The following is a 17,426-nucleotide window of genomic DNA, read 5'->3' as shown; positions in this document are numbered from 1 at the left end:
CATAGTGTACACCATTTCCGGAAATAGATTGCACAAGTATAAATTTTTTTTTTTAATTTTAAAGATTATTTATTCATAAAGTCCATTTGAGCGCGGGGTGTTTATCACATCTGTTCGCCCGGACTAGTTCAATATGAAGTAAAGTAATATGAGGCTAAAAAACCCTTCGGGATCAAAGGTAAAAAAGGTCTATGGAAAAGTATTTGGAACGTGGTAGCATCCTTAATGCTTTAAGAGCCAATTTAGAAGGAGCTGACCATGTGGAGGTCTGGTACAAGTATCGATATGGTTGTAGAGATGGTCCAGTTTAAATAATATTGAACATATGGTTGGCCAACGAAGAATCCAAGGGGTAACTGTATGACTTGAACGAGGAAGTTTTGTTGGTAGGAGATTTAAAAGGAACAACAAAGGATCTTCAATAGTGCTAGGCATTTGTAGCCGGTTGTGCATGTTGAGACATTGAATTGCGTGCGATTTTGTCAGCACCTGATTTGGATGGATGGGACAAGGCCTGGGTTTGCCACCAGGAAGCCATCCAAGGCGCCATCTTATGCATCGGCTACGTTCTTTTCGGGTCATCGGCAACCAAAGGATTGGATCAAGTGAGACTGTTGGTCTACAGCAAGAAAGCAGTTTTGAATTTTTACATTGTTTTTGGTAATCTAGACTTTGTTGCAGAAATTGTTTTTTGATGGCCTTGAAAGCCTTGAGACTGAGCTCTTCCACTGGAGGAGGCATGATTTTCCAAAGTGAGGACTTGGATAGTTTGTACCATTGTTGATGTCTATCATTTTGTATGTGCGGCATAAGCTTTGTAAGGAGAGCGTCTTCAGGTAGCGTAAAAGATCGAAAGAGGAATTGAGCCTGGAGTATGTTTAGTCGCTCTTTCATTGTTGGCAAGCGTGATAAGTGACGCATAACTTTGGTTGAGGCTCGTTTAGATGCGCCATATATTCGTCGTAAGCAATCATTCTGAGCATCTTCGAGTACTTTTATTTGGGAGGCAGTTAACCGATTGATTGCTAATCCATATTCTAGCCGGGCACGTACTATTTGTGCGTAGAATCTAGTGGATAGAAGCCTGTCGAACCCATTGGGGTTGACACCCACAGAAGTCAATACGTTCATCATAGCAAATGCCTTGCAAACATTGTGTTCTATTAGCTCTTGTGGATTGAGGTAACCGCCCGGTTTAAAGGGAACTCCAAGATACGAAAAGGAATGTTGTTTGAGTAAAGTCTGTCCATAAAGCTCATAGCTCAAGTCATCATTCATGTCACTTAACACTACGCATTTAGATGGGTTCCAATGAAAGCCGAGTGAGAAACTGTAATCTTCACAAATCTTTAATAGCTTTGGCATTTGTGCTCTTTCAGAGATCAGAACTACATCGTCAGCATATAACAAGCAATTTATAAGTGGGGCTAATTCCACTGGGGAAGTATCCTCTGATGGCTGCTTCAGTCGTAGCCTTTTCGGTAGATCATTGATATATATAGAGTAGAGCATTGGGGAGAGTATTGATCCTTGTAGAACTCCTGTTCGTGGGGAGAAGCGATAGGAAGTCTCATTATTAAGAAGGACCTCAAGGTAGACTTGATCAAAAAGATGTTGGAGGAGAGCTAGTAGTGGAGGTGGTGTTGTTGGCTGTAGGGACTGCCAGATAAGATTACGGTCAACAGTGTCATAAGCAGATTTTATGTCGAGGAAGATCAGGATAGGTTTAATCTTGTGGTGAGTGCGTAATATTTGGCATATTTCAGCCAAACAGAGGGCTTGATCTAGTGATCCACGACATTCTCTGAATCCGCCTTGCGCAATGTCAATAGGAGGGCTGTACAGTTGGACGTCATTCTGTAAACAGCGTTCTAGGATTTTGCGAAAGATCGAGGTTAGGCTGATTGGCCTAAAATTACCAGGACCTGTTGGAGTACCTTTCTTGCGACTTTATTTTTTATGTGTGCAAAGCGAGTCCGGTTGGTGTGCGGTCTAAAAATTTCATTCGAGCAATCTGGATTTTTTATGTGTGCAAAGATTTTTATACTTGTGCAACCTATTTCCGGAAATGGTGTATATACGATGAAAGAATATTTTTATTTATCTGAGAATTAAAATAACCCAATTGAGCACATAATAATGGAAATTATTGTATTGCCCGGGTCAGATCAATAGATGGTTAAAGAGCTAAAAAACCTTTTTGATTGGCAAAAAGGGAAAAAGGATAAAGATGGGAAGACGAAGAAGATGCAGTAACAAACGATACGAGATTAATTAGAGCTGAACCAGTGCAATAGCTTATTACCCAGAGGTGGAATTTCAGGAGCAATTTTGTCATAAATGGTGTATATACGATTAAAGAGTAATTTTTTATTTGTAAAATTTTTTTTAAAACCCAAAATGAGCACATAATATTTGACATATTGTATTGCCCGGGCCAGTTCAAAGAAGTGTTAGGGAAACTAAGAACCTTTTTGATAGCCAAAAAGGTAAAAAGGATAAAGAAGGGAAGATGATAGTAAGGTGTAATCAATGCATTTAAGAGCTAGAGAATAACCAAGATAATAATTTTTGACCAAGAGGGGGAACATCAGGAGAGATTTGATCGTGATGCAAATAATCTAGTTCATGTAAAATTTGACAGATAATTGGCCAACGAATAGACCATGCAATATGCTTTGATCGGTTTTTTTCGGTTGGTTTCTTTTTGGAAGTGGGCAGCTTGTTTAAGAGAAATGACAGAGGGTCAGGGATAGATCGTGGCATTTGTAGACGTCGATGCATATGAAGACATTCAGTGGCATGAGTCCTTGTTAGTAGGTCAAATGGGTGGTAGATACACGGTTTGGGGAGGCCACCAGGAAGCCAACCGAGACGCCAACGGAGTAAGCGACTACGTTCGACGGGGGTCATTGGGAGCCATAGTATAGGATCAACTTTTAGGTCAACACGACAGGCAGATAAAAGGACAGAGTTAGTGTTATCACGACGTTGCTCTAAGGAGTTTTGGAGATACACTTGACGAATAGCTTGGAAACGGCGTTTGTCGATTTGTTCTACATCTTGTACGGTACAAATTCGCCACAGAGGAGAGGTCGTAAGTTTATACCACTGTGAGCCACTTGCAGAAGTTCTAATGTATGGTAATAGTTGGAACAAAAGAGTATCATCAGGAACATTCAAGGAACGGAGGAGAAATTTCGTCTGTAAAATGTGAGTGCGTTCTTTCATCGTAGGTTGGTTTATTAGATGTAGCATCACTTTGACTGGGGAACGAATGGTGTATATACAGTGAAAACAGTACCAATGGGCGGGGCTTTTTTTTTCAATGTGCATTTTTTCAATTCCCAATAGGCGGTTATTGGTATTTCAAAGGGCAGTTTTGCTTTTCTTATAACTTGACAATAAAACATAAACGAATACTTATAGGGCAACAATTTGCTAATATAAAGTACAAAAAACAGAGATGGTAACAGAGAATAGTATGATGATACGGCATATAAAGAATCTCAATATGGATAATACATACTACCGCCCATACTAAAGACAGCGTTTACATCTTTCCCATAAATAAGATAACATCTATCAGTTCATTTGCTGTTTTAGTAAAATAATTACACAAGCATTTACAGCAATCAAATCATATCACTACGGCGCAAGGTTTACTTTCGGAAGGTATTTTATTCTATATAAATCGTTTTGATTACCAAAAATGTTAATTTTCTATTGTTTTTTCATTGTCCTCCACATTATTTTTTTAAAAATGCTTCAGCCTTTTTTATTGCTCCACTTTTTTTTTTCTACAGGTAAATGCTGAAATAAAGTGAATCTACTTGGCAAAATCACTTTTAAAACTATATACAACCTTATTTATACTGTTAAAAAGACATAACAAAGCCATATTGCACAACTCGCATTTTTCTGCATTATGACTGTAATGGTCGTAAAGAGATCCTATTCATTAGTTTCTTTAAGCGATCACGAATAAAGTAGATTATATGCAATTTTTTATTTTTTTTAAAAAGACGATCTGCAACACTCTTTTTTGTTTCTTTCTTGAGCTATATTTTGCGGTTGTTTTTAGAATAGATAACTTACAACAACAAAAAAAAAGACAACATATAACTCAATCACGGCCAAAAATGTAAAAAAAACCAAAGCCCATGTTTTTTATGCTACTGTCAATTGTTGTATCTTAAACCAATTCTACATCTTGTGCTCCAGCTGACATGTTTTTAAAGGAAACTTAAATTGTGAAAAAGAAGACATGTAAGCATTATGTCAAAGAATTAGTAGTGTACCTGTACCATTAGTTCTATTTATTTCAGCAAATTTAAACAAGACATGTTTTGATTGCCATAACTTTTCTTCGTATCCAAATGTAGTACTGCTTCATTATACTTTGACTAGTTGAGTTACATTACAACCTTTTTAAGCTAATTGAACTGAGAGTGATTTGTCATAGTTGTGGATCTTTACTATTTGTATTAAATATGGGGAAGTAAACTGAAGAATATAAATACGTAATAGATATAAAAAAGTGCTGTATAAACTATTATCAAGTTCAAACCATATACAATAAAGTAATTCATTTATAAATTACTCCCTCATTCAGTAAAAATATTGTTTTGAGTAGGTTGTCCTTTATTATTATAATTTTTTCTGTTATATTCAGTTTATTGAAGCCAAAGGAGCTTATTTGTTTTGTTGCTAAAGAATAATAGATCCAATAATTGTTTTAATCATTTACATAAATTAAATAATCCAATTTGCAAAAACAATACAAAAAAAATAATAAAAAAAACGCGTTTGCAAATGCTATGAAATGACGTCGTTATAACTTACAAGTGTTTCAAAAAGTACAAAAAACTTCCGATTGTACTTCTTTTCCTTCTTCACGTAATCCTGCTACGAAATTCTTACGGCTCATAGTTATTTTTACTATTCTAAACACCTCTTAACAATTAAATTGTTATTATTTATCTTGTACCTTAATTTAGTTATTTGCCCCTTTCCATCAGAATTACTTTTTTTATCCTGAATTATAATTATACGTTGGTAGATTAACACACGGCTCCGTGAAAGTGTAAAAGTAAATCGTTATGATAAAGAAAAATATGTTTACTTTTGATTCTAGTGATTTATAGAAGGAACTTGAATAACATGCTTTTACAATTACTTAACAAGGTTTAGCTTTCTTTTAAAGGTAAATAGTGAATGCTTATTAATATATATTGTGTCTAACGTATACCTATAGAATATGAGCTACTCTTTATTTAGCCCTGTGCTTTAGAAAAATTTAGTAGAAAAAATTTCTATATGGTAGGAAAAAAAAAACATACAAGTTCAGTGCTCATAATGAAAAAATCTTATTTTGATTAGCATATTGGATATAAGATTGTAAATTCCTGTAACAGGAATGTAAAACTGTAGAGATAATGGAAGGTGTCAAACAGCATATCATTTTGTAGTGCAACTTGTTAACAGATACAAAACCTGAACCTCTGTTTAGCAACTCTGAAAACGATTCTTTTTTATTACAATTACAAAAGGTATCAAAATAGTTTCTTCTAAAAAGTTTTAAATACAGTAACATATTCATAGAATTTATTTGGGCTATAGTTAAAGTGTGATTGATATGAATACAGCAATACATAAGAGAAGATTAAATTGTATCTTGGATGAAGTTTTGATGGTAATTAGAAAAAAAGGAAATGTGGAAAAAGAAGTTATTAAATCAAAGACGTAGGCATAAAAGCATAAATAGATAAAAAGAGAAGTTTGTATAAATGAAGTGAAGTATAAGGCAGTAATTAAAGATCGGAAAGTACACCATCATGTCTACCACCAACTTTATCATCATAGCTTTGAATTTATCCTTTATTGCTGAATATAAGAATAACTCAACACATTCAAGTTGTTTGCCACATCTAACACAGCAAAATGCTTGCATTCGATATCCTTTTTCAACCATTTACACATTAAATACGTCGAGCTTGTGATTTTTCATCGCATTTACAACTTTCTGAAAGCAGGCTTGATTACTATACGTACGTTGGAATTATATGTAGACTTATTTTTAAGAAAGCTCAATGATGATCAGGAATTACTACTTGTATTTCTTTATTGTCATCAAGTGATGAAGCAACAGATTCAATTCTAACACTAGACATACTTTTCATGTCAACATACATGCCAACATTCAAGTCAACTTTTATATTAACATCGTTATCAACAACATCATCAGACAAAGTAGTCTCTGAAATAGAGCTTTGCAATAACAGATCACCAGCTCTGCGTTGTTAAATAAAATGCGACATACATCCACCACATATCTGATGTAACTGCAATTTAGAAAAGGTTACAAGGAGAAAAAATAGTTTGAAGCATTGGAGACTAAATTTTTTGACAAAGGTAAAAAAAAAAAAAAAAAAAAAAAAAAAAAAGAGATGAAGAGCAGATAATAATAATTTAAAAATATTTATTGTAGAAATCAGATAAAGATTATGATTCTTGAGGATGCCTATTCGGCTTTAGTTGATTAAATCTACCTAATTAGTCAATGGTTCTGTTTGGGGTAATGCTGATTATTAGAGATGATCCGTATATCTAATGCATGTGCATTATTATTTCTGGAGTATTATAAGTAAAAACCAAAAAAAAGTAGAAACTAATATAGAACGTAAGCAAAAATTGGTTCATATCTTGCAATATACATTTGTAGATAGCAAGTAACCTTTAGTTTAGAAAACATAATACTAAAACGCAAATATTTATGGAAAAAGAAGAGGTTAATATAAAACTATAGGTATTAAAGACGGTTGTTCTCTAGGCTAAAGTTAAGTATAAAACTCATTTTTCTTTTATTTTGCTATCTTTTTTAATAAAAAAAAAAAGTGTTAATTCTTTAAATTCTTAATCGTGGGTACCATGCGAGATTGTCTCATGACTAAATCTTCACGATGGTAATGCTAATTATTTTTCTTCCTATTCTTTTTTTTTATTTGCCTTTGTTATTCTTCAATGTCATTGGTCCTACGACATTAGTTCAACGAAATAAACTTGCATGAATTTTAAAGCGTTTTTTTTTTTTTTTTCTTGTATTTTTGTTATTACTCTACCTTGTTAACAGTTTTTGATACTTTTAGTTATTACTGATATGCACCATGTTTTGAAAACAAAATGAACAAAGCTAAACCAACTCAAAAAGCTAATTATTACAAAAGAAAGAAAACAATATTTTATTATATGGTATAAAGTTGTTAGATGTTGTATAACTTTTTGTTTCTTGCTTATAGTAGACTCTAGCTATCTTTGCTTCAAATGTTGTGCTTTCTTTAGTCAACCAAGATGATTTTAACTAATGGCTCACTAATTAGAAGAAAATTTATGATTAGATTTCAACATGTAACAACCCTTATCCTTTTTTTTTTACATGTATATATTAACACTTGTGTTATTTTTTTTCTTTCCTTACATTGGTATCTTACTTACTCTATCTGTAGTATACAATTTAAGTGTATAGTCAACACCATACCATGCTGTAGACCAGTTTGTCGCAACTATACATAATTATTCATCCACTGCTTTTGTATACTGTACTTGATATGTTGTTTCATATTGCATTTGCTGTTGATATTAGGTAAGATTATAGTGTATACACTTTAGATAAATTGAGCCTTAGCTAACAGCGTATTGTATAGGTCATATGTTTAAACAAGATGAAAGGTATAATTTATTTGTTTATTATTTTTCTCTTGACTAACGGTTTTTATTCATTAGATATTAATACTCTCTTTTATTTTGCAATGAAAAAAGCGTATGAACCAACTATAGTGATATCTATGATAACAACGGTGACGATAGAGCATTATTGAACCCAATACAGTACACGAGCATGCACTTGAGGAAAGACAGTAGTGATTGTATAAGACAATGGATATTCATTACCAAATTATATAAAAAAAAAACAATCCTGGTACATAATGAAATTTTAAGAAGTTAAATATTAATCATCTTGTTGAATGTAGATTGTAATGAAGATTGTCGAATGTAAAGTAGATTGTAATGAAGGCTGTCAAATGAAATTAAATCTTCTAAATGAGCTGCATTGGATATTATCATCAAGGACAGGTAAGCAATGGCTTATGAAAGTACTGGATCCGTTCATCCTTTATTATTTTATTATTATTATTTTTTATTTTTTTTTATTCCTTTTCTTTTTTATTCTGGTGTAAATCAAATGAAAAATGTATACTATTGAATACATAATTAAATAAATAAAGCATTGTATTATTAAATCATTTAAACCTGTCCATTTATACTACCCTATACAACGATAAACCTACCCATTTTACTGGATATATACGACCACAAGAGGACCCACCTAGTAACTTTTTGATATCTAAACTCCTCAGCCTTAATTCCTCTCGCCTAAGTCAAATTACTTTGCTTAATTCACCCAAAAGAGCGAAGTAGCTCCCACTAAAAAAAATTGCTAAGGTGAGCAGAATTGTTGTATTTACCCCATTAAATACTTATTATTCGTATGAGATTACTCAAATCTTATATAAGAAATAACAAATACTGAATACATAATATTATATATTACATATTCTCTAAGACTCATTTACAATATTAACCATATACAATATTTATATTGTTCAAGCTCAATACTGAAATTGACCTTGAGCACACTTCGGTCCCTGAATAATTTTATTTCCTATATAAAGGCGTAGTTTGATTAAATGGGTTCTCTCTCTCGTCTTGAAATCTAATAAAGAGATTACATAGAGACTCATTCACTAGTTTTCAAGTACTATCTCCTTTTAATTCTCAAATTTTTATCTGCAAATATCTCAAGAATGCGGTGTTTTTTTTGCGCCGTATTGCATATTCAAATTTGTCATTTCCAATATCAAAATCCTTCTTAATCTTTCATGTTATACTTGCTGTAATAAAATAGTATGTAAAGGTGGTGGAAGATGGGGACAACAAAGATTCTAACGCTCTCATATAATACTTACAATACTTCATAAATCCGTATTTTTATAGTACGCTCTAATCTTTAGTGTTGTGCTCCAAAGATAATCATTGTATAGCAATCAAGCATTATTAAGGATTGATAATGTGAGTATATGGAAATGTAGACTTATTAATATGTATGTATATCTACCAAAATAGACTGGTGAATGAGGAGCAAATGCTTATATTAAATTATGTAAAGATCTGCATAATAGAATATAGCATTTCGCCATCCGCATAGTACATATATTAATATCTACACTGTGAAAAGTATATAAACTCTGGACATATATTATTAAATAAAATCATAGATAATTTTGGGTCCTATTGAAATATCCATTTTTATTTTTGTGAACAAAACATTTAGCCTTCCCTTAATTGCTTATTTTTTATTTGTTTGTGTTGCCTGCCCACTACTTGTTTCATCTTTTATGTTATAAGATAAAAATGGAATCTCTAGATATAAAATACAGTGAAGGTGAAAGAAAAATATTGCTGTTATGAGACAATGAGAGATTAAAAATCTTGTTTTTATTATAATTATAGCTATTGCTAATGCGATGAATCAATTAAAGAATGAAAAAGAAAATATCAGTATACAAGATGTTATCGACAGGTTACGAAATGAAATTGTAGAAAGCTACACTCCATCATGTTTTAATAATTTTAAAAGAATTTGGCTTTTAAGAATCACTGAAACTGCTAGGAAAAAAGATTTTGAACTTGTAAAAAACATTCCATATCAATGAAATTACTATCATCTAACAATGTTTTTTAGATCAAGATAAAACCTAATTGGTTACCAATTTCTGAGGGCATAATAAAAAGACTCAATCAATGCATGGAATCCAAGAGCTTAGAGTTTAATACAGACATACATAATTCTGAGTCAAGTTCATCTACAACGCAAAGCTATTATACGACAAGTACAAGTTCAGTAAAATCAGCTTTATCTGAAACTGACAAGCAAGAAATCATAAATATTTTCAGTTCTTTGGATAAAACCAAAATGTGGACGCTCTCTACTGGAACTGTCGTAGAATTGAAGATGGAAGAGTTGTCGAAAAAATGCAATTTTGATCAGTAAGTACTAATACAACTGTATTTAATCAATCATTCATTTTCTTTCTTTGTAGTCCAAGTCATTCTTTGATTTTGGATCCAGAAGATACGTTAACATGGGATAGCATCTTTACCAAGCAAGAATTAGACGAGATCCGTTCATTCAGAAGCCCTACATTTGAAAGCGTGCCAAAATCTAGCATTACTATTGATCCAAATTATCATGTAAGCTAAGTCACCTGTCTAACATATAATGATATTGACATCTACACATACTTTGCTTTTCAAAGAATTTAATACAGATGCACAAAACCATAAGTGAACAATATGTGAACCCACAAACAGATAGTTATAACTATTGGACAAAGAAATCGTTGATTGAGGGGTTAGATATCTTAATGTCTAACAAAGTACATGTAACCATTGGCGGTGAAGATGAAATAATTGATCGAATTTAGAAAGTGATTCCTTGGGCATTTGATCAGGGCCAACTTATTGCTAAAAGGTATGTAATTGTTTTATTTACGTATGAATTCTTATGTCTGATTTGAAAATTTCTTAATTTATATTAATAGAGAAAAGACTAGTGAAGTATCAAGTGAACAGATGAATCAAAGAAGAAAGTTATCGTCCGTTGACAAAATTGCTCGTCAAAAGACAGGAAAAAGAGTAGATATGGCCTTTAGGTACGATGGTTACGATATTGGAGTTTACGAAGCAAAAAAATCGTCTAGAGAGTATAGTGATGAAGGGATCACTGATCAACAAATCAAAGTTCCCAAAATAATGAAGGGTATGCTCATTAAACTTTTAACGGTAGCACATACCAAGTTAAGACAGCTAGAGACTGTTGGGATAATCACTTGTGGTAAGTAACATTGAGGAGTCTGTTTTTGATGGTTAAAAATCAATATTATATATAATAATAGGTTTGAATATCAAATTTTTGGTTATGGATTGCCCAAATGGGTATGTTTGTCGCATGCGGAAGACAGAGGCAGCCAGATACCCATCAAGTCAAGGTCTTTTTATTAAATCAATTAAGAAATGCTTGCGCTTGATTTGGTGTTCTCGTTTGATAATGGAAAAAACAATTGGAACGATTACATAACTAGAAGATGAAGAAGATCCTACTTTAAATTTTGAACTAACTCCTTGTTTTTTTGCTTCTGACAACAAAAATCAGAAAAACGGAAAGAGAAAACTTGAAGAGATGCGCGAAAACAATCTTTCTTGAATTTGACTTCATACCTGAAGTGATCTTTTTATGATCTTATACAAGCACTTATAACCTTTTTATAACTCTATTTTAACTTAACTTTATGTATGCTTTCATTGCTGTATAAAAACATGTGTCGGTTCCTTTTAAGTATTTCATAGTGTAGCGACCGTTGCTGTAAGTTATTAACATAAACTTTCAGTCTAAAAGAAAAAAAAGCATCTTTTAAAAATATGTGCCTTTATTGCTTGATGCTGTATTGTTCTTAACAACTGTATAAAATCTGCTGTCATTATGACTAACGTATTTGATTACTGAAAAGTTTCACGAAAATTGAAGTTGAAGAAATTAAATGTACATTATATAAACATATGTACCAATGTTTGATAGACAGTAAGTATAATTATAAAAAAGGGAAAACTAGAGCGGTAAATTATTTTTTGGGTTATTTAGGTTAGGGAATACAACTATTTGCTGGCCTAGCCTCGCTTCTTTTTTTTTTTTAAAAAAAGGTGGTGGTGTTATTATCGGAATTGTTGATGTACTTCTGAAAATAAGAATACCTAGCGAAGTCAAACTGATTACAACATTCAGCGTATCTCTACATGAGTGGCAATGTCAGTAGTACCTTACAAGAAAATGTTTTATGGCTGCGAATATAAATGCTGATGTAAGTTATATTTTGTAAATACGTAAAAAATTGGTAGAGAAGTATCACCTTTGTCCTCGATAACAGCCTTGTAATGAGCGTTCATGTTTCCTATTCCATGAACGTACTACAAATATGTAATAATCTTAAATCTGTTTCTTGAATTAGCAATTTTTTGAATGAAATAGTAGTCTACTCTAAAAGAAAATTAGGTTTAGTGTCAGGCTTTGATTCAAAAAAAAAGGCTTCGCAAACATAAAGAGGGAATAGATGGAGGGCGAACACTAGCACCTACTGTCATTTACATTCACTTGGGTAATCACCCTAAAGAAAAAAAAGGGGATTCGCAAACATAAAGAGGGAATAGATGGAGGGCGAACACTAGCACCTACTGTCATTTACATTCACTTGGGTAATCACCCTAAAGAAAAAAAAGAAGAAAACAAAAACAAATTTCTTGGATGACGCAGCCGTTTATACCTTTCCTTCTTCGTAAACTGGCCAACAAGCCACCCAATTTTTCATTCTTACTGGTGCAGGTGATTTCGCATTCCCTTATTTTGGCCCCTCAAATGACGAAAGCAAAAAATAAAAAAAAGTCACGCATCCACAAAAAAGGCCGCATATGCCCTGAATATTCTTCGCAATTTATTTAATTATTTGGGCTTTTTTGAGTTCCCATTCTTCTAGAGTTATCAACAGAGTCAATTATCTGTCTTATTTAAGTTTTTTATAGTCATTATCGAGAATGTCATGATCACTGATTGCAGTAATGCTTCTTTTGAGATGAAAAGAATCTAACTCTAGTCGAATATTTTCTTGATTAAATGATTCGACGGTGTATTGAGTATCGCCATCCTTCGAGATCATTTCTATCATTCTATCCTCTGGAATACTGTCAGATACTGTCCCTCGCTATCTTCTCCTTCTCAATTCAGGCCCCATCCTTCCTGCTTCAGAGAAAATTCTTTCAGCATCAAGCTTTAAATCACTTTCAACATCACTTGTTAGAATGAAGACAGGACGTTCTAATCTTCCATTCTTGATTCTTTTTAAATAAACTGATTTTAATTGATTATGCCAGCTTTCGATGTAATTATTGGTGAGCATATTTCGATGCTCTTCAATTACATATGCTGCAGACCATTTTTTGTAGCCGTCCAAAGCAAGTCATCTAGCCTCCAAGTAATCGACAAACTTTGGTTGAACTGAAGTCCACTTTTCTCTAAACTGACTTGCTTTTTCAACTACGTTCTCGCGAACAGTTTCATATATGATTGATATCAATTCACTCATGATATTGCCTCTGATTACTTTTGTATTGTTGTACTGGCCAGGTTGGTTTTTGATCTTTGTTACCAAGTTTCTACTCCAACATTGCGCAACGTGAAAAAAAGCATAATTGTATACGGCAATTTTCTCCAAAAGTAGTTCTGATTGCATCTGCTTCAGGAATACTACAACCGACTGTAATTTGTTCAGGCTGCATAGAGCAGTTGTCTCTGCAAAAATTTAAGCCATTCTAATACAGGTGCTACTGACTGGTCATTGGTGAGTAAATAACCTATAGGTACTCCTTTTCCAGTATCAGGATGCCCGACAACTAAACTGTACAAGACTTCATTACTTCTTGATGATATTTCAAGCGTTGAGTCCAAAGAAAAGCATTTTGAAACTTTCATTATATCCATTTGCCATAATGAGATGAATCCATAGAAAACATTATCTAACGAGTGATCAATAACTCTATAACCACAGTCTATAAGTTTCTCTTCCATAATTAAAGTGATTCAAACTCATTATTGTTAAACTGAAACATATTCTTTGCTACCATCAGCCAAACATTATAAACATCTTATCCGGCTGTTGTTCATCTTCCTCCATTTCTTGAAGAAGACATGATCTTACTTCTCTTCTAGAAAATCCTTTACATAAGAAATTTTTGATCTTATCTCGCAAAGTATCCGAAATTGACATACGTTGTAAAGCAGAGTAGGATCCAGGAATATGATTGTAATCATTTTTTCATGTAAACTCAACAATACTTGGATCAGAGATGCGACAGGTCATTATAATGATGGCGTTACAGCCAATTTTTTTAGAATTTTTTGTACTAGTCGACCGTTGTCATCGTTCGTTCTGGCCTTAGATACATAAGTGTCAGGTCCACGATGACACACATATTTTTTACTCCACAAAACCGTCTTATGACGGCCCAATGAAGAGCTCTCAGTTTCCTTAACTCTGAAGTCTTTGTTTATCCAGTGAACGCAAGTAGAATCCTCCATTTTTTAAGCTCCTTCTCCTAATTATCTTTGCTGACTTCCATCTTTTCAAAATCTGTACACCATTTTCAAAAAGTAAAGTCGCACTTTTACAAAATTAATAATATAATATATACAAAAAAGCGACAAGTAAACGCGACATTTATTCCTGGAAGCAGTGTAACATTAGGTGAGTAAAATCTAGTTGTTGAAGTTGACATGGCTAAATGAAATGAGTATTGCTAGTTCTAAAATTAAAAAACGCGAAGTATTTCTAAATATCCAGGACTTATGTGGGTGTGTGACTTTTTTTTATTTTTTGCTTTCGTCATTTGAGGGGCCAAAATAAGGGAATGCCTTTTTTTTGTAACGGACAATATCCACCAGCCGGACTGTACACCATTTCCGGAAATAGATTGCACAAGTATACAGTCGTTCCACTCTCAATGTGAGGATTTTGCGAAAAAAAAGTACGGGCTTTCAAATAAATATTGGGGGTCTTTCCAAAAAAAATTCACTGGTTGTTTGAAGTTCAATTCGCGGATTGTGAGAGGGTCATTTCACACTTTATTCTTAAAAAACTGCGAAATGCACAAGCTAGTATTTCTAAAGGAAAATGGCCAAGGAAACATTTTTTATGAGTCTGGCCGCAAAGCTATGGACATTGTGGATGAGGAGTCTGACCTTTTTGCTGTAAGGCAACTGGTTAATCTCGATTCGTACCTTGAAAAAAAGACTAGTGATTCCATGATTCAAAATGAGACTGAACAAAGCAAAGACATTGTGAAGGGTGTAAAGACCAGTCGTTCAAAGAAATACTTGGAATATACACCAGCCTCGAGAGAGCTTTTCTTCTACCATAAAATTCAACACTTGATGTCAGTTTCTGCAGCTGCCCGGAAAGCTGAAGTCAAAGAAAGTACTGCGCGCACTTGGTGGAAAAAACTGCAAGAAGACCCAGATTCCTTTACTCTGAAGAAGAAAACAGACAATCAAAACAGGCCCAAAAACAGGTTGCAGGATGAGCATAAACAAAGTCTTATTGAGTTTTTTGACAATGAACCAAATGCTTATATTGTGGATGCTGTTGAAATGCTTCCGAGCAAATTTGCTGGTCTCGAAATTAAAAAGTCTAGAGTACATGAGTTCATGAGAGATGAATGTAATCTTAGCCTAAAGCAAACTACACGTTGGCCGGAGGCAAGAGCAAATGAGAACAATATTCAAAACCGTTATGACTGGGTTATCCGATGGAGCAATACAGATATGGATTTCTCCAAAAATTGCATTTTTATTGATGAAGCTGGTTTTGACATTAATATGAAACCAAGCAGAACCTGGGCTCCTAGGGGACAGATGGCAGTGACCATCTCTCCTACCACAAGAGCTCCTTCTCATACTATTATTGGTGCTATATCTACAGTAGGAGTGATTAATCAGAGTATTCGTGTACCAAAGCAACCTCCAAAAGTAAGAAAGGTACAAGGAGGCAAAAAAAAGAAAAACCCCTGCAGCATCTAATGATGATGGTCCAAAAGGCACAACAACTGGCCATTACTTGCGATTTGTGCGAGAAACCTTGAACATTTTAGACAAGTACGACGGAATGAAAGGGTATTACTTTATCATGGATAATTCGAGAATTCATAAAGAGATACAAGATATTCTCAATGAGAGAAATAGAGACTATAAGTACGTGTATCTTCCTCCATATTCGCCAGAGCTTAATCCCATTAAGCAATTTTGGGCGTTAGTTAAACATAAAGTTAGACGTGAAAAGCTCAAAGATACCGAAACCTTGCAAGAAAGAATTGCTGATGCTGCGAATGAAGTTCCTATTCAACATCTTGAAAATATAATTCAGCATTCAAAGCACCAGTTTGAGAACTATTTGAATCATATTCCAATTTAATACCAAATATACTTTTATTTAAAATAAAGTGTGAAATGACCCTCTCACAATCCGCGAATTGAACTTCAAACAACCAGTGAATTTTTTTTGGAAAGACCCCCAATATTTATTTGAAAGCCCGTACTTTTTTTTCGCAAAATCCTCACATTGAGAGTGGAACGACTGTAAAAAATCTGCACACATAAAAAATAAAGTCGCAAGAAAGGTACTCCAACAGGTCCTGGTAATTTTAGGCCAATCAGCCTAACCTCGATCTTTCGCAAAATCCTAGAACGCTGTTTACAGAATGACGTCCAACTGTACAGCCCTCCTATTGACATTGCGCAAGGCGGATTCAGAGAATGTCGTGGATCACTAGATCAAGCCCTCTGTTTGGCTGAAATATGCCAAATATTACGCACTCACCACAAGATTAAACCTATCCTGATCTTCCTCGACATAAAATCTGCTTATGACACTGTTGACCGTAATCTTATCTGGCAGTCCCTACAGCCAACAACACCACCTCCACTACTAGCTCTCCTCCAACATCTTTTTGATCAAGTCTACCTTGAGGTCCTTCTTAATAATGAGACTTCCTATCGCTTCTCCCCACGAACAGGAGTTCTACAAGGATCAATACTCTCCCCAATGCTCTACTCTATATATATCAATGATCTACCGAAAAGGCTACGACTGAAGCAGCCATCAGAGGATACTTCCCCAGTGGAATTAGCCCCACTTATAAATTGCTTGTTATATGCTGACGATGTAGTTCTGATCTCTGAAAGAGCACAAATGCCAAAGCTATTAAAGATTTGTGAAGATTACAGTTTCTCACTCGGCTTTCATTGGAACCCATCTAAATGCGTAGTGTTAAGTGACATGAATGATGACTTGAGCTATGAGCTTTATGGACAGACTTTACTCAAACAACATTCCTTTTCGTATCTTGGAGTTCCCTTTAAACCGGGCGGTTACCTCAATCCACAAGAGCTAATAGAACACAATGTTTGCAAGGCATTTGCTATGATGAACGTATTGACTTCTGTGGGTGTCAACCCCAATGGGTTCGACAGGCTTCTATCCACTAGATTCTACGCACAAATAGTACGTGCCCGGCTAGAATATGGATTAGCAATCAATCGGTTAACTGCCTCCCAAATAAAAGTACTCGAAGATGCTCAGAATGATTGCTTACGACGAATATATGGCGCATCTAAACGAGCCTCAACCAAAGTTATGCGTCACTTATCACGCTTGCCAACAATGAAAGAGCGACTAAACATACTCCAGGCTCAATTCCTCTTTCGATCT

General features: G+C 34.0%; 6 protein-coding genes across 6 annotated transcripts; 2 read left to right on the top strand and 4 right to left on the bottom strand.

The window, feature by feature from the left end:
• Positions 1-646: 646 nt before the first annotated feature.
• Positions 647-778, bottom strand: RO3G_09525 (uncharacterized protein; the record flags this gene model as incomplete). The annotated part of the gene is made up of 1 exon (XM_067664110.1): positions 647-778. One exon carries the CDS (start codon positions 776-778, stop codon positions 647-649), a length of 132 nt encoding a protein of 43 aa, XP_067520211.1.
• A 1,760-nt stretch (positions 779-2,538) lies between these two features.
• Positions 2,539-3,231, bottom strand: RO3G_09524 (uncharacterized protein; the record flags this gene model as incomplete). Its single annotated transcript, XM_067664109.1, has 1 exon — positions 2,539-3,231. The coding sequence occupies one exon, from the start codon at positions 3,229-3,231 to the stop codon at positions 2,539-2,541; it is 693 nt and encodes a 230-aa protein (XP_067520210.1).
• Positions 3,232-6,089: 2,858 nt separating this feature from the next.
• RO3G_09523 (uncharacterized protein) lies at positions 6,090-6,333 on the bottom strand (the record flags this gene model as incomplete). Its single annotated transcript, XM_067664108.1, has 2 exons — positions 6,090-6,294; positions 6,323-6,333. The coding sequence occupies 2 exons, from the start codon at positions 6,331-6,333 to the stop codon at positions 6,090-6,092; spliced, it is 216 nt and encodes a 71-aa protein (XP_067520209.1).
• Positions 6,334-9,471: 3,138 nt separating this feature from the next.
• On the top strand, positions 9,472-11,121 carry RO3G_09522 (uncharacterized protein; the record flags this gene model as incomplete). Its single annotated transcript, XM_067664107.1, has 9 exons — positions 9,472-9,502; positions 9,571-9,749; positions 9,803-10,107; positions 10,161-10,311; positions 10,377-10,502; positions 10,545-10,591; positions 10,662-10,772; positions 10,907-10,954; positions 11,016-11,121. 9 exons carry the CDS (start codon positions 9,472-9,474, stop codon positions 11,119-11,121), a joined length of 1,104 nt encoding a protein of 367 aa, XP_067520208.1.
• Positions 11,122-13,432: 2,311 nt separating this feature from the next.
• On the bottom strand, positions 13,433-13,975 carry RO3G_09521 (uncharacterized protein; the record flags this gene model as incomplete). The annotated part of the gene is made up of 2 exons (XM_067664106.1): positions 13,433-13,700; positions 13,863-13,975. 2 exons carry the CDS (start codon positions 13,973-13,975, stop codon positions 13,433-13,435), a joined length of 381 nt encoding a protein of 126 aa, XP_067520207.1.
• Positions 13,976-14,875: 900 nt separating this feature from the next.
• RO3G_09520 (uncharacterized protein) lies at positions 14,876-15,828 on the top strand (the record flags this gene model as incomplete). The annotated part of the gene is made up of 2 exons (XM_067664105.1): positions 14,876-15,688; positions 15,811-15,828. The coding sequence occupies 2 exons, from the start codon at positions 14,876-14,878 to the stop codon at positions 15,826-15,828; spliced, it is 831 nt and encodes a 276-aa protein (XP_067520206.1).
• Positions 15,829-17,426: the final 1,598 nt, after the last annotated feature.

This window comes from Rhizopus delemar, genomic scaffold (assembly GCF_000149305.1).
Source record: "Rhizopus delemar RA 99-880 supercont3.7 genomic scaffold, whole genome shotgun sequence".
NCBI lineage: Eukaryota > Fungi > Mucoromycota > Mucoromycetes > Mucorales > Rhizopodaceae > Rhizopus > Rhizopus delemar.
The sequence above is the reverse complement of the archived record's forward strand: the minus strand, read 5'-3'. Positions and strand labels throughout refer to the sequence as shown.